The sequence below is a fragment of the Diabrotica virgifera genome, chromosome 2 (genome assembly GCF_917563875.1).
Source record: "Diabrotica virgifera virgifera chromosome 2, PGI_DIABVI_V3a".
NCBI lineage: Eukaryota > Metazoa > Arthropoda > Insecta > Coleoptera > Chrysomelidae > Diabrotica > Diabrotica virgifera.
The window spans coordinates 8,415,290-8,440,414 of record NC_065444.1 but is presented as its reverse complement, the minus strand read 5'-3'; the positions used below and the strand labels follow the sequence as shown (position 1 = coordinate 8,440,414).

Below are 25,125 nucleotides of genomic sequence, written 5' to 3'. Positions count from 1 at the left end.
TCATTTTTGGTAAACGCCTCAACCACACGTGTGAATTTTTTGAAATTTTTAAATTGATCGTATCTCTCCTAAAAGAAAAATAAAAACGAAAAAATTACGTTTTTGGCGATAGGGGAGGAGGGTTAAAATTGCGCCAAATCCTTATTAAAATTCTTTAATCACATAGAACGTAAAAACATGAAAACATGAAAACAATTGAATTCTAGTACTGGGGGCATTTTCTCATCTTAACGGGGGTACTCTTTCCAAATTACGATTGACGAATAAAATATAAAATGTTCACATAAAGATTGTCATAAACTTGTGACTTTGAGATCCTAAAGTGAGCTGTAAAGTGGTTCGTGAGTCTAGTTCTGGCTTTCAGCTGCTTCTCTCCATCCAGGCTGTTGCCAAATGTATCCAGTCGTGGTCATGGTACAGAAAGCGTTGTAATATTTGCCGGGGGCTCGACAGTACGACCATTCCGGACACTTACACCGAAACTGGCTCCGGAATTCCTCTTTACAGATCTCGTTCCACCAACATATTCTCTAAAACATAAAATATGTCACTTAGAGAAAAATGAAAGATAGTTAATATTTCATTCTGTTTCAGAGGCAACCACCATCCTCTTACGTGCAATTCACCCTATTGGGATCTTCAGAGAAGCTTGTGGTCTGCTCTGAATTAAAACGAAAACCAACTGTCTTAGTAAGCAAAATTTAACGTAATAATTTGCTGGAAGACTCTGTAGCGACATCTATATAACACAACGAGAAATCTAAGATCCGAAAATCTAAAACTACTAACGTTGGAACCAAAATTCTGTCGATACCTAAATTAGTACCTTCCACAATTTGAAAAGTTGCATTTCACAATAGTTCTTAGGCCCCCATATAAAATTATTATTTATGACCACACCGTTGAACCTTTTTGTACTTGTTATTTGGGTGGAGTCGGACAAATTTGGAGCTTAGCGCATCATGGCAGTGGGGCGTTTGTCTGTCAAGCGGTCACGAAGTTGTCAATTTTATGCAAGAAAAAAATTTATAACCACATTGGTCATTTTATTTTAATCAATGGATTACATGGATAATTTTAACGGTATCTATCATAAAACCTTTTTACAATAATGTGGTAACCTTGTCGGACAATTTTCACGGGGCATATGCGCAGTCGGACGCGCCGAAGATGTCAATTTCCTGAAAATTTTTTATTTATTACCACAGATGTCATTTTTATTTTGTACTGTTCTTTTACATGTGTAATGCATATTGGATCACTTGTCGGACAAAAATAATGGGGCGTTTTGGTACAATTAAAAAAAAAAGTAATTTTTATGCATACAGGGTGTTTGGTAAAGAATGGGCCATAGCTTAACCTCAGGTTCCTGAGGTTAAAATAGGCCGATTTAAGCTAACTTACCTTAGTACAAAGTTTATAATAGCCGAGATACAGGGTGTCAAAATGAAACTTTTTTTTATTTATTATTGAATATTTCCTGACAGGTATGAGATAACAACATGAAATTTGGTATGTGGGGGTTTCTTGGGTCGGGAAATCTAAATTGCTTACCAAAAATTATGCATTGCCCAGAGGGCGTCACATACGCCTTTCAGCACTCATTTATTATGTTCAATTTTTTTTATCCCTCACTCTGTATAATTTTGACATTAAAATTTTTATTTTCCTATTAGTTTTACTTAAAAAAGGTATACAGGTATACTTCTTTCATCTCCCTAAACTCAACCGTTTTCGAGATAAACGCATTTTAAATATGCGATACACCATCATTTTTGGCATAATATCATTGTAGTTACACCCGAAAAATAACTTAAAATATATGAAAATAATAAATTTATTACCACATGGATAATTTTAACGGTATCTACCATAAAACCTTTTTACAATAATGTGGTAACCTTGTCGGACAATCTTCACGGGGCATATGCGCAGTCGGACGCGCCGAAGTTTTCTATTCGTTTGCCCCAACATTTTTATCAGTCAATTAGATTTTTTGTTTAAGAATATAATTACTTGAAACTTACTGCCTTTGTCGGAAAAATGGTTTTAAAGGTAAGGGTTGCACGAACCCAGTATAGTTTAAAATTATAGTTTATTAATAAAAATTAAATGTTTTGTCCGACTTTGGATTTGACCCAATATTTTTGTCGGACACTTAGATTTTTTGATTTAGAATATAACTACTTATAACCTGATACTTGTGTCGGAAATTTTTTTTAATTGGAGAAAAAAAACTACAGAACGATGTTTGTCGTTGTTCAAGGACTATGTACACAAATTATCAGATCACAATTTTTCTAAAATTTTTCCTCTTGTCGGAAAATTTTTTAAGAAAATTTTGGGTACAGCTCTAAGTCATACCGTTTTAAATCTTTTACTTAATGTGTGTACCAATTTTCAGCTAAATCGACTCAAAAATAACGGTGAAAAACTGTTTTAAAATTTTTTTTGATAATACCTCCTCGTCGATAGCCTAAAATAATGAAGTTTTCTGTTCGTTTGCCCCAACATTTTTATCAGTAAATTAGATTTTTTGTTTAAGAATATAATTACTTGAAACTTACTGTCTTTGTCGGAAAAATGGTTTTAAAGGTAAGGGTTGCACGAACCCAGTATAATCTAAAAGTATAGTTTATTAATAAAAATTAAATTTTTTGTCCGACTTTGGATTTGACCCAATATTTTTGTCGGACACTTAGATTTTTTGATTTAGAATATAACTACTTATAACCTGATACTTGTGTCGGAAATTTTTTTTAATTGGAGAAAAAAAACTACAGAACGATGTTTGTCGTTGTTCAAGGACTATGTACACAAATTATCAGATCACAATTTTTCTAAAATTTTTCCTCTTGTCGGAAAATTTTTTAAGAAAATTTTGGGTACAGCTCTAAGTCATACCCTTTTAAATCTTTTACTTAATGTGTGTACCAATTTTCAGCTAAATCGACTTAAAAATAACGGTGAAAACTGTTTTAAAATTTTTTTTGATAATACCTCCTCGTCGATAGCCTAAAATAATGAAGGTTTCTGTTCGTTTGCCCCAACATTTTTATCAGTAAATTAGATTTTTTGTTTAAGAATATAATTACTTGAAACTTACTGTCTTTGTCGGAAAAATGGTTTTAAAGGTAAGGGTTGCACGAACCCAGTATAATCTAAAAGTATAGTTTATTAATAAAAATTAAATTTTTTGTCCGACTTTGGATTTGACCCAATATTTTTGTCGGACACTTAGATTTTTTGATTTAGAATATAACTACTTATAACCTGATACAAGTGCCGGAAAATTTTTTTTAATTCGAGAAAAAAAAAACTACAGAACGATGTTTGTCGTTGTTCAAGGAGTATGTACACAAATTATCAGATCACAATTTTTCTAAAATTTTTGCTCTTGTCGGAAAATTTTTTAAGAAAATTTTGGGTACAGCTCTAAGTCATACCCTTTTGAATCTTTTACTTAATGTGTGTACCAATTTTCAGCTAAATCGACTCAAAAATAACGGTAAAAAACTGTTTTAAAAATTTTTTTGATAATACCTTCTCGTCGATAGCCTAAAAGAATGAAGTTTTCTGTTCGTTTGCCCCAACATTTTTATCAATCAATTAGATTTTTTGTTTAAGAATATAATTACTTGAAACTTACTGCCTTTGTCGGAAAAATGGTTTAAAAGGTAAGGGTTGCACGAACCCAGTATAGTTTAAAAGTATAGTTTATTAATAAAAATGAAATTTTTTGTCCGACTTTGGATTTGACCCAATATTTTTGTCGGACAGGTTTTTTGATTTAGAATATAACTACTTATAACCTGATACTTGTGTCGGAATTTTTTTTTTAATTGGAGAAAAAAAACTACAGAGCGATATTTGTCGTTGTTCAAGAAGTATGTAAGCAAATATCAGATCACAATTTTTCTAAAATTTTCCCTCTTGTCGGAAATATTTTAAAGAAAATTTTGGGTACAACTCTACGTCATACCCTTTTAAATGTTTTACTTAGTGTGTGTACCAATTTTCAGCTAAATCGATTCAAAAATAACCGAGAAAAACTGTTTTAAAATTTTTTTTGATAATACCTCCTCGTCCATAGCCTAAAAGATTTAAGTTTCCTGTTCGTTTGCCCCAACATTTTTTTCAGACAATTACATTTTTTGTTTAAGAATATAATTACTTGTATCCTACTAATTTTGTCGGAAAAATGGTTGTAAAGATAAGGGATGCACGAACCCAGAATAGTTTAAAAGTATAGTTTATTAATAAAAATTAAATTTTTTGTCCGACTTTGGATTTGCCCCACTATTTATGTCGGAAACTTAGATTTTTTGATTTGGAATATAACTACTTCTAACCTGATACATGTGCTGAAAATTTTTTTTTATTTCGAGCAAAAAAAATACAGAACGATGTTTGTCGGTGTTCAAGGAGTATGTACACAAATTATCAGATCAAAATTTTTCTAAAATTTTCCCTCTTGTCGGAAATTTTTTTAAGAAAATTTTGGGTTCCGATCTACGTCATACCCTTTTAAATGTTTTACTGAGTGTGTGTACCAATTTTCAGCTAAATCGATTCAAAAGTAACCGAGAAACACTGTTTTAAATTTTTTTTTGATAATACCTCCTCGTCGATAGCCTAAAGAATTAAGTTTTCTGTTCGTTTGCCCCAACATTTTTGTCAGACAATTACATTTTTTGTTTAAGAATATAATTACTTGTAACCTACTACTTTTGTCGGAAAAATGGTTGTAAAGATAAGGGATGCACGAACCCAGCATAATTTGAAAGTATAGTTTACTAATAAAAATTAAATTTTTTGTCCGACTGTCGAGTTGCCCCAATATTTTTGTCCGACACTTTGATTTTTTGATTAAGAATATAATTACTTATAACCTACTAATGTTGTCGGAAAAATGGTTGTAAATAAAAAAATTTCAGGAAATTGACATCTTCGGCGCGTCCGACTGCGCATATGCCCCGTGAAAATTGTCCGACAAGGTTACCACATTATTGTAAAAATGTTTTATGGTAGATACCGCTAAAATTATTAATGTGGTAATAAATTTATTTTTTTCATATATTTGACATCTTTAGCGTGTCCGACGCATCATATGCCCCAATATTTTTGTCCGACGAAATTGTTTTCGCTGTTTATATGATAGAAACCATTGATTAAAATAAAATGACCAATGTGGTTATAAATTTTTTTCTTGCATAAAATTGACAACTTCGTCACTGCTTGACAGACAAACGCCCCACTACCATAATGCGCCAAGCTCAAAATTTGTCCGACTCCATCCAAATAACGAATACAAAAAGTTTCAATGGTGTGGTCATAAATAATAATTGTATATGTGGGCCCAAGGCCTACAACCTGTCAGTTTATCTAGGTAAAGTCGCATCGAATTTTAATTCTTTATACTTAAAATATAAGTAAAACTAAGAGAAAATGAAATAAAATATGTCGTTTAGAAAAAGTTCAATTTTGTACAAATCCTTAAAAAAAGTAATTGCTCAGGATTCTCTAAATTTAAATTTGCGGATGATATTTAAATTTCTTCTTCTAGAAGAAAATAATATAGTCGTAGGAAGATATGGGGAACAAATAACCAATGACAACGGAATGCGTCTTAGAGATTTTTGTGAAACAATGTCTCTCAAAATTATGAATGGATTTTTTCAACATAGAGACATCCACAAATTTACATGAATACAACCTACTAGGAATCTGCGCTCGATAATCGACTATGTAATTCAACGTCAAACTTCCCAGCTGAAACCACTGACGTAAGTGTATACCGTGGATCAGAATGTGGATCCGATCATCGTTTACTTATGGCCAACGTGATAGTTAACTATCGCAAAAACAATAATACTCAGGTACAGAATATAGAAAATGGACAAGAAGTAAGATCTCCTAAATATAACCTAGAAAGCTTAAAAGAAGATTCAACGAAATTTCTTTATAAATTACGACTGGCCACAATATTACAAAATGTGCGACGAGAAAATATAACAGCGGAAGAATTATACCAGCAAATTAAAAAATACATTCATGAGGCTGCAAGTGAAGCGTTGGGGTATAAAGACAAACATGAAATAAAAAATAAAGAATGGTAGTCGGAGAATATGCAAACGTTAGTAAACAAGAAGAAAACTGCTTATCAGAGATGGATGTCAACAAGAGAGTAGGAGGATCACAAGAGATATGCAGCATTAAATCGAGATGTAAAAAGAGAAGTAGTGAAAAGTAAAAATGAGATGTGGGACCGAAAATGCGCAGAAGTGGATAGGTATATGGGTGGAACAAGAGTTGGGTAAGCGTGGAAGTTAATAAAGTCTCTCCGGAGGGAAGGAAAGGAAAAATCTAACATAAAATTAATAGATCTGAAACAGTGGAAACACCATTATGAGGTTTTACTAACAGAAGATAGATGTAAATTCCAAGAGATCGAAATGGAAGAATTATCCGAACATACACAAATAGTTGAGATAACAACCGGAGAGTTAAGCGAGGCTCTCAAAAGATCTAAAAACGGTAAAGCAGCAGGACCTGGAGACATCCCAATTGAGTTGATAAAGTACGGACCAAACATATTACATGAGATGTTGGTTCAACTATTTAATAAATGCTTAAAAGGACAAAATATCCCTGATGATTAGAATGTTGGATACATCAGCTCTATTTACAAGAAAGGGGATAAACGCATATGCTCTAATTATAGAGGAATAACTGTTACCAGCTCAGTAGGGAGGTTGTACGGTCGAATAATAAAAAAAAGAATAGAATCAGAATACGAAGACATGGAAGAGCAAAGTGGATTTCGTGCAGGAAGATCGTGCACTGATAATATATTCGTTCTGCAGCAGGTAATAGAAAAACGGAAGGCAAGGAATCTATCTACCCGCCTATTGTTTGTAGATTTGGAGAAGGCATACGATACGGTACCTTTAAAAAAACTGTTTCAAACATTGACGAAGATAGGTCTCAGTAGAGAGTATGTGGATGCTATCGCAAATATATATAAAAATGCAAGAAGTGTCGTTAAATAAGGAAACTTTATATCTAAATCATTCCCTATATCAAAGAGGCTTAAACAAGGATGTTATCTGTCTCTGACTTTATTTAAAATATATATTCAATCATCGCTAGAGCAGTGGAGGAAACAAGTATCCGGAATGGGAATAGGCAGTGGTAAATGTCTTTTTGCGGATGATCAGGTGGTCGTAGCGAATGATGAATCTGAAGACAGAGTATCTTAAAATAGGGGATGATGAAGAAGATCCAGAGTTAGAAATTAGAACCACAAAAAGATGTAACGAATATCTATAATATCTAAAGAAGGCACTACCAAAAGAGACATCAAAAACAAACGCAGCAGGGCAAAAAAGCGGTAAACATTCTAAGCTCTCTGCTGTGGTCTAAAGATATAAGACAAAAAACGAAATTGACAATCTATCGTACCTTGGTAGAGCCTATTATGACTTATGGGGCAGAAGTTTGGCAGATGACAAAAAAAGATAGAAAAAGAATAGAAGTAGTAGAAATGGATTATCTAAGGAAAGCGTGTGGTACATCTAAAAAAGATCACATCAGGAATGATGATATTAAAAGGAGGACACATACTGTATATTCCAGTGTAGATACAAATTAAACTAGACAACTAGTGTGGTATGGTCACGTGAAACGACTGAATGAAGATAGATGGCCAAAGAAAGCTTTGAATTACATACCACATCAAAGAAGAAGAAGGGGAAGACCTTCAGTTGCCTGGGAAGAAAATGTACGGCACATCATGAAAGATAGAGCCATCAAAGACGACGAATGGATGGACAGAAAACGATGGCGGTGGAAGTGCGAGAAGCGGCAGAGGCTGTAGTAACCTCGCTTATAGGTCGATAGATATTTAAATACCATAGATAGATTTAAGTAGGTACTATCAGTTTATAAACGAAACAAAAATGTAATTTTCGAAAAACATGCTATTTTTAATCAGCTGTATGTATCTAGGAATATTCTAGATGGATTTTAATTTAAATATGTTCGTTTGGAAAATATTTAACAACCCTGTCATTTGCAAGAGTCCACATTTTTTCTTGGTTTAATTAAGTTTTGACCAATAGTCCACTGCGGTCAGATATAGCTCTTCCAATATAGGGCAAAAAAGGCTAATAGTAATCCTTTCGAGGGGCATATCTCAGGCTCAGGGGTACCCAAAGGGCAAATGCTATAAGCTATAATTTTAAGGTACAATAATATACTAAAATTTGGTAAAAATCCGCGTATAAATATAGAGATTTGAAAACCTATTCTTATAGAACATATTTTTTTTCTATTTGTATGTAGGTACATAGAAAATGTACCTATATACTGTAGTACCTACATGCATAATGTAGAACATGTAAAGGTACGTTAATGATATGTTTAGGTATTTATAATATTTACGAAACAAATGAATAGTTATCTACTAACTAGAAAGTAATGCTCTTTTTATCTTTAAACAAACATATTTTACCAAACTATTGCAACTATCAGGTATATACACACATAATATACTCACCTCAGTCAAGTATCCTTTAATCGAACTATCCGTACTCCTCTTATTTATAACTCTATTATCTACGTAGCTAGCTGCGAGGATCAGTACACATATCTAAAAATAACATTTTGTTTGATTAAAGATTTCCGGGATTAGGAAGGGACTCACCTGTAGCAATAGTTTTAACATCTTCCAGGGAGAATTGGAAAATTGGCAGTGGCTACTAAACCGCCATAGTTAAAATATCCCCTTAGCGAATGCAACAGCAGAGAGTAACATAAAAAATGAGAGAAAATCGAAAGAATTCGAGTTCTCTTCTATATTTCTTACTTCCAGCTCTTTGTCTATTCCTTCGCTCCAATTTTTTCTCATTAACTATTTATATGGGAAATAAACCGCAATTAAATTGAAAAAAAAATAGTTTTATTAACGTTTCGACGCCCAAATCGGGTGTCGTTGTCAAAATACAAAATACTACTAAATTAAACAAAAATGTTGTTGCTAAGTAAAATATTCTTCGAATAATTTATTTAATCTGACTCATTTATATTGGCAATTCAGACATATATTATACACTTTAAAGTAGAAGACTTTAAAATGATATTGCCAATATTTATGAGTTGCGTTCCTGGGACGACTTTACTGAAAGATTCGATTACATGAAATCAACCCCAACTCAAGAATATCCGTCACATAAAAAATCATAGCATGTGATCTGTCTTTAAAAAGACAACCAAATGCCACGATGACAGTAAAATTCTCGCGTTAGAGATTCCATAGTAAATCACGAGAAAAAACCAGGAAAAACCTAGTGATACTATCCCGTCATCGTAATTGGTCTTACATTTAATTTACTCTCAAAAAAACTAATACCAAATTCTGACGTTAATATGTTTAAATTATAAATAACATTAATAATACATATATATATATACAATAAGTAATACTAAAATATAAAATATGTACTAACTCGATATGTTATTGACTTACTAATCGTGGTATTTTCTTTCTATTGACTTCCTCTTTCAGTATGGGTAACCACATTCTAGGAACGCAACTCATAAATATTCGCAATATCATTTTAAAGTCTTTTACTTTAAAATGTATAATGTTATATATCTGAATTGCCAATATAAATGAGTCAGATTAAATAAATTATTAGAAGGTAATTTTACTTAGGAACATTTTTCTTTAATTTAGTAGTATTTTGTATTTTGACAACGACACCCGATTTGGGCGTCGAAACGTTAATAAAATTATTTTTTTCAATTTAATTGTGGCTTATTTCCCATATAAATAGTTAATCATAAAAATGCTGCAAGGCAATAGCTTCAGATTTTTTTTTCAGTCTGCCTCGTTTTCTCTTTTCTCCTGGTTGCTATTTTAGTATTTCTTTTGGTATTCGTTGTTCATCCATTTTTTGTATATGTCCGAACCAGATAAGTTGTTTTGTTGATAAGTCATCTACGATTGTTCGTGTGATTCTTATTATTTCTCTCTGCGTTCGTTGGTAAACTTTTTTCTTATATCCTCTTCTTATTTTCTTTGCTGATGGATTGATCCCATAAAATACTGTTGAACATTGTGATGGCTTTTCTACCAGCCATATTTCTTTCTCTATGGCTTGTCTAATCGGTACACGACAATAAGACCGAAATCATTAGACCGAAAGCAGTAGACCGAACTGATTAGACCGAAAAGCACTTTACCGAAACCTCATTAGACCAAACAGCATTAGACCGAAATGGTAAATAAATTTAAAAAGTTTGCAGTAAATTATGCTAAGATTTTGTATATCTGTCTTTTTGTTTATTGTATTTTTTTTGCATTATTTTATATATAGACTGTGTAAATTGTTACTCTGTACAGTCTAATATGAAATAATTTTCATGCGTTAAACAAATTAGTGAAGGTAAAAATAAATTAAGGGTAGATGACGTTAACACCATTTTAACTGTTTATAATAACCATCCAAATAACATTTAGTTGTAATTACATTAGTCTTATCTCTTTTACTGCGACAAGTAAAAATAACTGCTTTTCGGTCTTCTGCTGTTCGGTCTAGTGAGGTTTCGGTAAAGTGCTTTTCGGTCTAATGAGTTCGGTCTACTGCTTTCGGTCTAATGATTTCGGTCTCTTTACAGTAAACCGTCTAATCTTCCATTGCGCGAAATATATATTAATACCTAGGTTTCCACCTTTTTAAAGTACCGAGATAGGTATATTTTAAATAAAGTGGGGGCAGACAATCCTTCCTTCAATCCATTTGATGTTATAAATGCTGTTGTTATTTGTGCCCTTGATTTTATTTTTGTTATGGATTGATTGTATAATACTTTGATGACTTTTATTAATTTTATATTAATATTCGTGCTTTCCATTGAGTACCGCAGCCTTTTCAGTGCAACGCTGTCGTAGACTTTCCGTAGGTCGACGAACAACATATGAATTTCTTAATTCCGAACCACCGTTTTTTCTATTATCTGGGTTAAGGAGAAAATGTGGTCAATAGTGGATTAATCCGTAAGAAATCCTGCTTGTTCTGTTTCAGAATCTAAATATTCTTTCTCGATTCGATTCTTCAGAACCTTCCTATATACTCTACTTGTAGATCCTGTTACAGCTATTCCTCGGTAATTTTACCCTTATATTTGTATGTCCTTTTTATATATAGTACTGAGATTTGATATTTTTCATTCCACAGGGATTTCGCTTGTGTCTGTGCATTCTTCTGCTGAAGATGTTTATATAATTTGTTCGTTCCGTACTTAAACAATTCTCCGAGTGTATCCCCTGGTCCAAGTGATTTGTTCCTCTTCAGCTGTGTACATACATTTTTAATTTCTTCTGTTGTTAATCTTATTGGCGAGACTACTATTCCAATCCAATTCTATTTGGTTTTGGTTTCATTGGTCTTGAAATTAGGCTCTATCCTTTACTTAAAGTTTTTGAAATACTCATTTTCAGGTTTTATACTCTGTATTTTTTGAAGTTATACTTCTTTAGGCGCGATTGAGAGTAAAATTTCATAATACGGCGCGCATGCGCACACAGACAGTATGGCGTTTAGTTTAGTTGCTGAATCTTTCAAGTTATGTATAAATATACCAGTGCAAGAAAAGGTGTGAAAAGAATATATTAGTGTTTTTAGTAAATGTATTATTTATTATAATTTTTGTGTCTTTGGATTTGTCTCCTTCTTCTTCTTCTTTTTATATAGACATTACTCTGTCTGTTTTTCAATGTGCCTCCAGTAAGTTGTCATTCCATCTTTTTCGTGGTCTTACCACTGATCGTCTTCCTATTGGGGAACCGTCTCTCGCCGTCCTTACTACTCTATTTGTTGTCATTCGGCTTATGTGGGCGTTCCATTCTACTCTTCTGCTTTTCACACTGTTATTAATGTTGTCCACCTTGCATCTCCTTCGTATATCTGCACTTCTAGCTCTATCCCACATCGTCTTGCCATCGATTTTTCGATGTGTGTTTTCATCTCTGCTGTTTCCAGCATTCTTTTTGTCCTTTCTGTATCAGGTCGTGTTTCTGCCGCGTATGTCATTATTGGTCTGATGACTGTTTTGTAAATTCTGCCTTTCACTTCTTTTCCGATGTTTTTACTTCTCCATATTGTTTCATTCAGGCAACCTGCGGCTCTGTTTGCTTTATTCATCTGATCTTCCACTTCGGATTTGTCTTCCTCGGGAATAAAATGTTTTATAATAATAGTAAGTATATTTAAAGTATTTTTGTATTAAATTTGTCAGTATGTATGAGAAATCTTGTAACCTGTCAAATCAAAAGAGATATAGCTCAGTGGTAGAGCGTGTGAGCGGAGATCAAGAGGTCGCGGGTTCAAATCCCGGACGATTCATATTGTTATTTATATTTTTGGTATCGTTTTACTAAAAAATTTTTAAAAGTGGTAGGTAAAGAAAGTTAGTTTAATACATATTTAAATAAAATACAAATAACCTGTTAAGTATATTAATTTCGTTGAAATAATAATAACAGAAGTAGGTATAACTTCTTACATGCGTACAAAGTACACACACATTCTTTTTTTTCTCTTCTTTATTATTTTCTTTTTTCAAATTTTTATCAACTTTTTGTTTATCGATTTATTCGATTAACGAGATCAATAAATATACCAAAGTCAAATAAAACAACTTACAGCAAGAATAGTGAGCAAAAAGTACTTAAGGAAACTTGAAGAGCTGGGAGTAAATCGAACAATTTAAGTGTATTATATACGTAGGTATTTACAAAATTTTTTTTTTGAATTTATAGTTCTTTGGGCACGTGGGTGAATTTTTACATTTCCTGGCGCATGCGCACACCGACAGTATAGTATTAGTCGCTACATATTTTAAATTATGTAGCGCAAATAAGGTGTGCGTGAAAAGAATATATTATTAGTGTTTTTAGTAAATATATTTATTATAATTTTTATGTCTGTGGATTTGTCTTCCTCCTTAGAAGTATTATTGAAAATGTATATTTTCAATTATTAATGTATCTGTCACCGTGATTGTAATTATGTCCGAGAAATGATCGACTGAATACAAATGCGGTGGTAGCTGATCGTTAGAGCATTCGCCTAGGGATCGAGAGGTTCGAATCCTGACAAAGTCATATTATCCTTTTTTTAATTTTTGGTATTCTTTTTGATCTTTCTAAAATTAGTTTAATATTTAAATACAATACAAAAAAAACTGTTTAAAGTAGATAGGTATATTGATTTCGTTGAAATCATAATAAGAAGTTAGATTATATTACAATAGAAGTATAACTTCTTACGTGCGTACAAAGTACACACACATTCTTCTTATTTAACCGTGAAATTTTGTTTATTATTTCATTGGTCAGTACAGCTAGATTTATATTATGCTGGTTTTATTGTGTTGGTTACTGTGAAGTAGACACAACCAACACGGTTATTGATTCCTCAAAATGTTGTGTCTTCTGCCCTCTTTAGTCGCAGTGGAAAAGCGTGGTGGTTTTATAATTCGCAAATATTTTTAAATTGTAGCGGAAAATTTGTTACGTCGGTTTTTGCTAAGGACTTTTTTTTAATATACGCTAAATACTCTAATTAGGTACTATTATTCTTCCTGATGATCATTTACAATTTCTAAACTTTACAATGTATGCTCGTAATCCCTCACACTCTTTTGCTTCTATATCTTTGAAATCAGTTTCTATCTTGGATTTTAAGGTTGTTCAATATTCTTAAGGTGCTTTCTCCAATACTGAAGCTTGGCTATAACTACAGAAAATTTCTCTCTATCTTGAGCTGTTCTTAGTATCGAATGCGTGTCCACGCCTGTACAGTCTCTTACATTCTTTAGTCAGGAGCATTGTCTTCTTCCTGGACCTCTTTTCCTTCCACTTTCCCATCCATTATGAGTCGATAAGATATAAGATTGTTCTACATGCTTTATTTGTGGATGCCTCTATAGTTTTCAAATTTATTTGTTTCTTTTTTTTTTAAATCTAGTTTAGAGGTAGGCTTCTTTCCATTAAGTTGATATTTATCTCTTGTTGAGGTGTGATTGTAATAGTATTGTCAGTTTTCCATAAAGCTTGTTACCTTCTGTGTCATGTTTTAGTAGTGTTTCGTATATATCTCCACACGCTGTTCCATTTTCTAGAGTTTATAATGCTTTTTCTCTTATTTTTGGAGACCCTTCTTCTCGTATGTGTTGTATACTTTCGTCTCTAAACTCTTTACTATTTTTTATGAGAGGGTCTCCAATAAATAGCTGGGATCTAGACATATCATATATAGTTATATTTTTGTTAAAAAGCAGGCAAAAAGAATCAAGAAGTAGTGTAGAAAGGTCTTTTATTTTTTAACATTTTTAAATAAGAAGAGTTAGTTAGTTTAAGCTTTTACCAACACCGATGATAATTTTGAAAAGGCAGAAAAAGTATCTATAAATGGTAATTGCTTTATTTAAACTTGATTTCTTTCTAGTTAGTTATGTTTTAAATGTTCAAAACCATGTACAAAAACGCGCTAAACTTTAAATAACTTATTATAGGATTCGACCAGTGTGCGTCTTGGAAGAGTGTTGCCATCGTATACGCTAAAAGCTGATTGGCTCCGCCATCTTTTGCTCAGATTTCCGGATTAATATGGAAGGGGTAAACAGATGATCAGTTGTTTATTTTTCGTTTACTTTACTCTGGTTTAGTGGTTTAACCTCACTTAACTAGATAGAGTGAAATATTAAATTACTATTACTATTATTATTCAGGTTGAAAAATGCCTTCCTGTAAGGTAAAAGGTTGCGAAGTCGATTGGGGAAAAATAATGTGAAAATGAATTCTTTCCCAAAAGAATCTGAACGACGGAAAGTGTGGATTAAAAATATAGGGTTAAAACAAGATCCAAACAAATATGCTGTTGTTTGTGAAGTAAGTTCTTCAAGTAAAATTAATTGAGTATTTGCATTTGATGCATTCTCTTTATAATATTTATATCATTAAAAAATATTGTATTCAATTTTTGAATGTTTAGGAACACTACTTCTGACATGTGGAAAAAAGTTAGACAAGATGGCAGCAGAAAATTAAAATGCATTGCTGTACCAACAATATTTAGAGAAGAAAGCGAAAGTATTTAATTATTTATATTGGTTTTTTGTTTATTCACCAATTTAACACCTATAGATATTTGTATAACAAGAGAGCGAAGTGCACCTTTTCCTCCCAAGAATAAAGTTTACTACAGTAATCATTCAAGGGAGGAAAAGGCACTTCTCCCATGTTATACATTTTTCCACCTCCCTCAAATAAGTCTTTTTTTCATTTTTAAAATATTTTATAACTGTTGATTGAATACATGAATCATAATTGAATACAGGAATTTGTGTATTCAATCAACAATAGAACTAACAAAATTTATTAGAGAACTAAAACTAACAAGTAGGTACAGTATAACTATCAAATTATTAATGAAAAATTTTTAAATCAAAATAACAATTTACTGTTTTTACCATTTTGCAACATCTATAAATAAAATTTAAAATGTATGGATACTTACCTAATAGAAAATAGAGTAATAGTATAGGGTGTCAATAAGTTATTTCATCTATGCTATGACATAGTATGACGTCAACATCACTTTTACTTTTACTCCCTAGGGATTAAAAGTACTTTGTTTCCCTAGGGAGAAAAAATATGACTATGCTCTCTACAATGAGGCCAGGAAATGTATACTTTGGATAGAGGTAGGTGGGAAAATCTGTTTTATTCAGTTATTGTGATTTGTTTCTTACAGACAATCGGTTTGTTCTAGCACGAGTTTCAAACGGTCTGAAACCATTAGCGAATAGTGGACCAGCGCGAGTAGAGGGGATAGCACTCATAACTGTATTATGTTCTCTCACTGACCAACTGTTTGCTGACTAGTTCGACTGTTTGCTAGAACAAACCTATTATTCAAACAAAATGTCCTCTACGTCAGACTGATCAGAATTTTAAAAATGTGTCATATCAATCAAGTCAAAAAATTTCAAAAATTGTTCCTGTAACCATTTTTAGTGGAAATAATAACAGTACTTATATTGGATCAGAGAGCCACCCAATTCATTGTTAAAGTATGATAAACTAAAAGTTAAACAATTAGGCATGCACTTCATATTATATTTAATGAAATATAACCCACTGGTACTCGTACAAACTTGACGGCAAGCAAATTCAACAAATTTTTCCTCATTTATTAGTTTTTCACTACCGTTAAGTTTGGAAACAAGCGCTGTTGCCAAATAAAAACATATACAGTCGGAAAAATGAAAGAATACCCATGAACGATCACATCAATCACATATTTTGTATTTGCTGTTTTTTTTTTCATAAATAATAAATGAGAGAGATAGATGAATAATATGTGATTGATGTGATCGTTCATGGGTATTCTTTCATTTTTTCGACGGTATGTATTTACCACAGCAACTACAGGTGACACTGTTTCTCTTTGTCTTTAAGAATGTGAAACAAAGATAACTACAGTGGGAAAAATAAAGAATACCCATGAACTATCACATTGATCACTTATTTTGTGTTTCCTATCTTTTTCTATAACAAACGTTTATTATTTATAGAAAAAGACAACAAACATAAATTAAGTGATTGATGTGATCGTTCATGGGTATTCTTTCATTTTTCCAACTGTATCTGTAATATACGCTGAGCTCGTAGGTAGAGGGGATAATTAAAAAATCGCGAGAGCCAGTAGTGACAAGTCTGTAAACCTTTACTGGAAATTTGACATAAATGTCAAAGTGAATAATTTAAAATTGAAATTAAAAACATTAATTAGAAAAAATATTAGTTGGTCAAAGCTGTGGTATATATTTTTATCTTAAGTATACTTACGGTTTAAATACTGAATTAAGTTTTTTTAATATGTTGTAATATCTAATTATAATTAGATATAAATCATCTAAGCGCCATCTACACGATAATTGTGAATGTATCTGAAGTAAGAAATTAATATTTCATTGAGAGAACGTTAAAACAGTTAGCAAAATTTTTAAAAAATCGATTACAATTTAATTACTTTTTTGCGTTTTAAATATTAAGCGATAACAATTAAATAATACATTTAAAAATTACTGGTGAAAGTTGAATTAGTAATCCGCTAGGAGCGACACCAGCGAAGCTCAGAGCGTATAAGTGGGTGCGTTTGGACGACCATAGCGGCTGACTGTCAGCAGAAATCGGCTGAGTGGTTGTATCCAGCTGTGATAGGGAAAGCTTAGTAAATCTCTCAGAGGCTGACTTCCAGCGGTGACGTCTGACAGCTACTGCTGGCTCAGCTGTCCAGCCGCTGTGGTCATCCGAACGCACCCAGTGTCAGTCATGTTTTCCTATAGTATAGAAGGCTTAGATAGAAGGTTATGTAAGATTTTTGTTTGTTTATTTTTTCTTCTTCTTTTGTGGCCTTTGGAAGATGTGCCCATTTAGCCAGCAACATTTCTTAAAATTAATGCCTAAATAAACTACCATACAAGAAAACCATTACGAACCTAAACAACCAATCAAGGATACGGAAGGGAAAGTAAAGTTATTTAAAAAATAAACTGTTGTTAAAATATAAACTAAATAAATGAAATATAAATTGAAAACAATAATTTGACATTATAAATGTAACCTCCAATATTATGACAGACGTCAGTTACCATGACATCATATATTATACTCGTCACTAATTCTAGCCAATGAAATGTTTCTGTAAGAGGAATGGCATATCAAAAAAATCTGACTATTCTCTATATATTTTTTCAAATTTAGAATATGGCAACAAGGGGAAAGTTATGTGCATTCCTCATTGTTTGACTTTTCCTATATCTTTAGTATCAGGTCATCATACAATACAAATACTTCCTGCAATGATTGGAAGTAATGCAGAACAAGAATTGAATTTGGAATCGCCGAGAAAAAGGATTGGTGTACAAAATAAGAAAGTATATAAAGGACAACAAACATCTTCCATAAGCGATCAAAATTGTATAACTGAAATTCAGGAAATAGATTCTGCTCCACCTTTAGGTATAAAAAATATTTTGACATTTTTTTTTATTTAATACACAATTTAATTTACCATCTGATCATGAAGCTATAAGTAAATGGTGTGAATGTTGAACACATGAGGGAGAAGCTGCCATGTGGCAACTCTCCTGTATAATATATTTTATATTAGTTCACATAAATAGTTAATTTATTAAGTTTGTTGGCCATGGTTTCTTCAGTCACCTTTCAAATCCAGGAGGGGTATTTAGCAGTCTTGATTCGTTACTTGGATGATCCGTTGTCCATCAAGGAAGTTTCTTGTGATTATTCTAATTTCTTCCTCTACCAAGGATCTGGCAGAGTCATCTTGTATAGGGTTTTGTTCAAGTGTAAACACTTTTTTGCGCCAGTCCAGAGCTGTCTGCCAGCGCTGCCTTGAATAGAAAGGTGGTCTATTTTTCATGCCACTGCCATTCCAGTGAGACTGGCATAGTGTTGCCAGGTCCGATTTGTTTTTAGTCGGTACATAAGCAAAAACAAATCGGGATTTAGGGTTGTAGATCGGGACAAATGAACAATAGCCCAGTAAATGACCGTTTTGGAGTGTAATTTTCAGAGTCAACTCCGAATTGCATGAAAATCTGGTTTTAGGTTCTACTTACTGTCTACTTCAAAGTTGAACTTGTACCGTTGGTTGCTTTTACTTGGGGGGTGACAGTTACAGTTACCCCTTATCGAGGGTAAAAAACGCGCGTTTAAAGTAAGTCCCAAAATGGATCAACTGACTAACTCTAAAAAAACTTTTGTTCTATATAATTTTTAAACTAAGTCAATACTTTTCGAGCAATTGTATCGAAAAAAATATTCATTAGCAAAAATGTAGCATTAAAAAAAGTAAAAAAAATGGTTAATGTTCAGAAAGTCTATAAAACTAGTAAAAGCAAAGTTGTAGCTCATCAAAAATACGTTCCTATTGGTCAAATTACAAATCGAATTTTTCAACTTGAAATAACCAAAAAATTAAGCAATTTTCGGGCAAAACCTATTAAAATTTTTTAAAGTGTTTAAAAAATATTTAATTTTGTTTTATATAAAAGTCTCTAGCATTAAAACTAAGCCAGTTACGCTAAAAATAAAGTTGGTTCCTTTTTTCGTAAAAAAATCGTGAAAATCTCCCCCTATTTAGCACCGTAAATAAAATTAATCGTTACCGCTTTACCATTTACTTTATATGTGTATTGTTTATACGATCTGTAAGGTTTACCAGTTGGGAGTGCTTAGTTTTGAAAAAATTTTATTTTATAGCAAAACAAATTTTCCTAAAATATTGGAAAATGCCCTTTTTTCAAAATAACTTAAAAAGTATTAGGGATACTAAAAATCTCAAGGAATAAAAAGTAGGTAGGTCTTGCTTTTATAAATATTATAGATTCATTTTGTTTTTCTGTAAGACAAAAAGTGGTTAAAATATGGCTGTTCATATTTTGCATACACTCGTGATTAGTGACTCGTTCAGGCCCTTTCAATAATGTAAAAAATACATAAGTAAAATAAATTGTTTGTAAAGCGTTAACGGATAATTTCATTTGGCGGGCTAAGTAGGGGGAGATTTTCACGATTTTTTTTCCAAAAAAATGGAGTCAACTTGATTTTGAGCATAGCTCGCTTAGTTTTGATGCTAGAAACTTATTTAAAACGTAAAAATAAAGCTTTAATAAAAATGGTTTAATTGGTTTTTCCCGAAAAGTGCTTTATTTCTTGGTTATTTCACGTTGAAATATTTGATTTGTAATTTGAAGAATAAAAACGTATTTTTCATGAGCCACAACTTTGCTTTTGCTGGGTCTATAGACTTTACGAGTTTAAAATTTTTTTCATTTTTTTATATTATGCTACATTTTTGCTAACAATATTTTTTTCGATCAAATACTTACTTTTGAGTTATTTGTGAAAATCGCCTGAAAACGTGATTTTTTGGTCGAAAAATAAACATTTTCAATCGTAAATAACTCGAAAAGTATTAACTAAGTTAAAATTGTATAGAACTAAAATTTCTTAGAATTAGTCAATTTATCCATCTTTTGACTTATTTTAAACGCGCGGTTTTTCACCCCCAACTAGGGGTGACTGTCACCCCCCGAGTAAAAGCAACAAACGGCACAAGCCGTCCAAATTTTTATGCAATTCGGAGTTGATCCTGAAAATTACACGGTATCGCCGTATTTACCGTTCATTTACTGGACTACAAGGTGTTTCTATAATCTGTATTTTTTAATCCTACATAATAATAATAATCAGACGAAATTACAAAAAAAAATCTTAGATTAAGTGAATTATTTATTTTTTATTAAAATTATATTTTTCATTCGATTTTGCCGCTTTTAGGAGTTCCTTGTTCTTATAACATAGTTATAAAATTCACTTCAAGTCCTCCTGAAATTGGTTTTCGTGGGTGAAAATCGGGACATTTAGTGTCCCGATCACGTACAAATCGGTACGCGTCCCCAGACCCCTGAAAATCGGGACGTCCCGCGCAAAGCGGGACACCTGGTAATGCTAGACTGGCACCAGTTTCTGGATACATGTAAATGTTACTTTATTTTATGTAAATATTATTTTCATTCTAGAATCAAAGGGAGACTCTTTTAACAGATAAATGACGCTATCATTCTTTTTGTTCTAGAAAAACTGTAAATAGTATTTAAGGCAACGATTGTGAATGAGTGAGAAGTCTAATAAAGCCACGACGAGATACTGTATTAGAGCGTACGATTTGGAGGTATTTTTGATTAGATAAATTTTGTAAAGTACAATATAAGTTAGATTTGATAATGTGTAGTATTTCCTAATAAATTAAATACTATTAAGTGTTTATTGTTCTTGTAAGTTAGTGTGGTAAATAAATAATATGAAGTAAGTCTGTGTATTTAAATTAATATAAGTGTTCTTATTTAAAAATAAATAAAGTCAATTCAAAATAAATATTAATGCCTAAAAATCAAATTAGTAAAATCGCTCACATGTCACTAGCAAAGAAACTTGTCAGCTTTTTGTTTCCGGTTGATTTGGACAGGTTAAGAATTTAAAGTGGTAACACTACATGTTAAATCAATCATTTTAAATTGTTTACAGTTTTACTTACAGTAGGAGATGTAACATACTTTTGTTTACCAGTATGCAAAAATTAAAAAATCTTTCATAGATATTGATTCACCACTCAAGAACTAACAAATTGTGAAGAGCACAAATATGCCTGTACTTCGTTATCTGTCCAGGGCCGATATCAATTGATTGTCACAATATTGTATAGGTATAGAATAATTCACTTTATTACAATTAACAGTTTTTAGGTTTCCATATTTCTAAAGGAAAAACGGACCCTTATAGGCTCGCTATATACTTATACTATGGCCAAAAAGCGGTAGTGAGAATAGAAGACATAACATCAGAAGAAATAGAAATGAAAAAAAAGGTGTTCGACAAGGGTGTATACTTTCACCAATATTATTTAATATATAGGTACTCAGAAGACATATTAAGTAAGACAATGGATGAAATAAACATAGGCATTAGAATTAATGGCATGATCATAAATAACCTGAGATACGCTGATGATACAGTTCTTTTAGCTGAATCACATGAAAACCTACAGATACTGCTTACTTAATAAAGTGACCGCAGTAAGTGGAGAATATGGACTATCGCTTAACATAAGTTTTATTCCAGCAATGTTCCATTAATTTTATCTGTCTCTTCCACATTAACCAAGAAGAGGTATTAAAATTTCTGATACATTTCCAGTGGATACATTACCAGCTATTCGTGATGAATAATGAGTAATACAGACTTAAAAATTCATACAGACCTAGCAGTCATTACTTAGCTTTTGATTAAAATTGACAAATCTAAACGCACAAGTGGTCTATTACTTTTCTGTCCAAAAAACGTTTATATGTTTTTTGTCATTTTGAATTAAACACCTATAAGTTCGTTTATGCTTTATGTTTCTAGCTTGATTCTATTTTTGAAGTTATTAGGTGCGATTGGGAAAAATGTTGTGAGTTTTTTATAAAACTAACAGTATGCACTATTGTGCACACAGACAATATAAAGTTAGTTGCTAAATCTTTCAAGTTACGTATCGGTGGAAATAAAGTGTGAACAAAATATATTGGTGTTTTTAGTAAATATATGTTTTATAATTTTTTAATTTGTGCTATTCTTTTAATGAAATCTTTTGGAAAGTAGTAAGTATTAAAATTTAATTTAATATTTAAATAAATTACAAATAAACTGTTTGTTTTGAATCTATTTATTTCCTTGAAATAGTTGAAATCATATATACAGTAGACGCTCTCTTAACCGACCATGACGGGAGCTGCCCATAGGTCGGATAATCAAGAAGTTGGTTAAACCGAAAATCTTTAAAACCACCCTCAGAAAGACATTACATATGTAACTCTATTAAAAATATATATTATATTTTATGATCTATAAACAAAAAAGTAGTATGTACATATAGTCCGTCCACTATAACTTTTCCCATGGGTCACGATTCATTTTCAAACAAATTAAGTCAAAATATAAAGTGAAACGAATGTCGATGTGTATATACATATGTAATTAACAATATCACTCACAAGACAAATTATGAAACTTGTATGACCTCTAATCTAAAAATAGTATCATCCAAAAAGGTGTAGGGTCGGTCGGTTAAGAGGGCGTCTACTGTAAGTATAACTTACATACATAAAAGTACACACACTATTTTTTAATCCATGTTTAAACACTGGTTATGTCACTAGTATTAAAAGAGGCACCTAAACACATTTTGCAAATTATCACAAAAACTAATCTTGTAAGTAACAGACCAGTTTAGCTCCAGCATCCTCATCTGATCTTACCCCTTTTCTAGCAACAGTTTATGCCTGGGAGAATCCACCTGCAGAATAACTGATAAATGCTTATACTTTTCATTAACAATAACCATACTAACTCCTTCCACGCTATGTATTCTGCTTTACTATTTTGACCAGCTTCTTATCTTATTCCCAGTATCTTCCACACATCCGAACCTAAATGACTTCAACTCATACTCTCACCTTTTCTATAGAATTATCACAATACCGTTTTAGCTTTTTAAGAAGCAAATGATATTTTTACACAATCAGTGTGAAACCAATTATTGCAAGCTCCACTGCAGCCCATCCATAATGAGACCAGAATTTTGTTTACAATGATTTGGTTCAGATTAATTTAGTTTCTGTTATGAATTAACGTCTTTTTTCTCCGAATCAACATTGCACTATCTATAGGCACTTCAGACTTTATCAAAACAAGCAGTTCTAATAAAATAACATAACATTAATTTAATCAAAATATAATTTTGCATTTTTTGTACTGTTTCTATATAACCTCAATCTTCTTTTTACAACTGACAGTTATGTAAAATTTATATTTTTGTGTGCGACTAGGGCAAGCAGTGATCACTGAGGGCGGCCATATTTTGCTCTGGTTTCCGGGCTTGGCTACACTCTCCCTGGACGCACTCTGGATTCGACTTCCAACAGTAGGCAACACACAATTAGCATGTGATATGATGGTTGCCTAGCAGAAGATACCTATTTATTGATTTTTAATAAAATTACATCAGTAATATAGTTAGTATTTCTGTGGTAATATTATGTAATAATTATTGTAATAATGCATTAATTGTAACGTTTTTTATTGTCTCCATATTAAGATTTATTTGCTTTCTTCAAGTCAATTCAGAATAATTGCAGAATCATGACCTTCTCTTAAGATTATACCGCAGTAATAGATATTTTCAAATTGAAACTGGTAGTTTTCTATTCCCGTGCCATCCTATTAAAGTCTTAGTTTCTTGGACCATTTCTACCTCCTGCCAAAATCATTAAGACCCAAAAAAATGTAGGATAAAAAGATAAAATGGAAGGAAGCGAGTGGTGTGTTGTGTGACAGAAAGATTCCAATAAACTAATAAACTTAAGGGATAATTCTAAAAAACTGCCATACCATAAGAGCAGCTATGATGTACGGAACTGAATGTTGGGTAATTAAAAATTAATAAGAAAGGAGAACAATCAATGCATGTGGCGCAAATGAGAATGCTGATATAGATGAGTGGAGTTATAAAACAGGATAAATATGAAAATGAGTGTATTACAGGAAGTTTAATCGTGGCACCAATTGATATCAAAATGAGAGAGTATTAGTTAAAATAGAAGAACGGAGGAGGAACAAATCCATATGAATTTTCGACATCGCATTTTGAAGCTGCACTGCAGCAAAAACTACTTAGAACACAAAATTTTCCCTCCGCACTGTTTGGTTATTCTGCGACTTAGAACCATTGTATTTATACTTACCACGTGACTATTGTTATTCTTATTCTTCTTATTCGTGTGCCTCATCCTTTTAGGCCAGGCTGTCGTCTCCAGGCGGTTCTGAAAAGTTCTAATGCTGTTTTTTACATTCCACTGCTTTAAATTTTTTAACCAGGACGTTGAGTAATTCTAGTAGTACCTGTATTAATTAGTATAGTTCTCTGTTAGTAGTCTTAAGATTGCTGTATTTCTTCTTTGGTAATTGAAAGTCCATTTCTATCTGTTGGTCTCCATTCTTTTGTCGTCTTTAAATAGCTCTTTTATAAATATTCTTTTCATCCATTTATTTTCTCTGCACTTTCAATTATTATTTTGTTGTTTTTTCCATTATGTTTCCAATAGTTACCTACCTCTTTTTTGTATATGCCAGCTGTTTCTTTAACTTTCCTGTATATGCTAAAGCTGTCGTGTTACTTTTCTAATGTTTCGATTCTGCACATTTTTCTAATTCCTTCGCTTCTTTGATTTTTTGTTTAGTTGTTCTATTTACGTTTTTGTATTTTTGTTCGTTTTTATTTTTGTCCTATCTTCCTTACCGATATCCATGACTTTATTCAACGATACTCCTATATTCAATAACAAATGAAACCTAATTACAACAAAAGAAAATCAAGGGAAAAACTCATACTCAAAGAATGTACAAGAATATTAATTATTTTA

The 25,125-nt window shown here is 32.0% G+C and overlaps 1 protein-coding gene and 1 long non-coding RNA gene across 2 annotated transcripts; one reads left to right on the top strand and one right to left on the bottom strand.

The window, feature by feature from the left end:
- Window positions 1–16: 16 nt before the first annotated feature.
- LOC114328645 (uncharacterized) lies at window positions 17–8,751 on the bottom strand. Its single transcript, XM_028277560.2, has 3 exons — window positions 8,708–8,751; window positions 8,561–8,653; window positions 17–530 (listed from the first exon to the last, which is right to left on the bottom strand). The coding sequence occupies exons 1-3, from the start codon at window positions 8,726–8,728 to the stop codon at window positions 348–350; spliced, it is 297 nt and encodes a 98-aa protein (XP_028133361.1). The 5' UTR covers window positions 8,729–8,751; the 3' UTR covers window positions 17–347.
- A 5,703-nt stretch (window positions 8,752–14,454) lies between these two features.
- Window positions 14,455–20,976, top strand: LOC126879438 (uncharacterized). Its single transcript, XR_007696060.1, has 2 exons — window positions 14,455–14,959; window positions 15,063–20,976. It is a non-coding gene; the product is annotated as an uncharacterized LOC126879438 (long non-coding RNA).
- The last annotated feature ends 4,149 nt before the right edge of the window (window positions 20,977–25,125 follow it).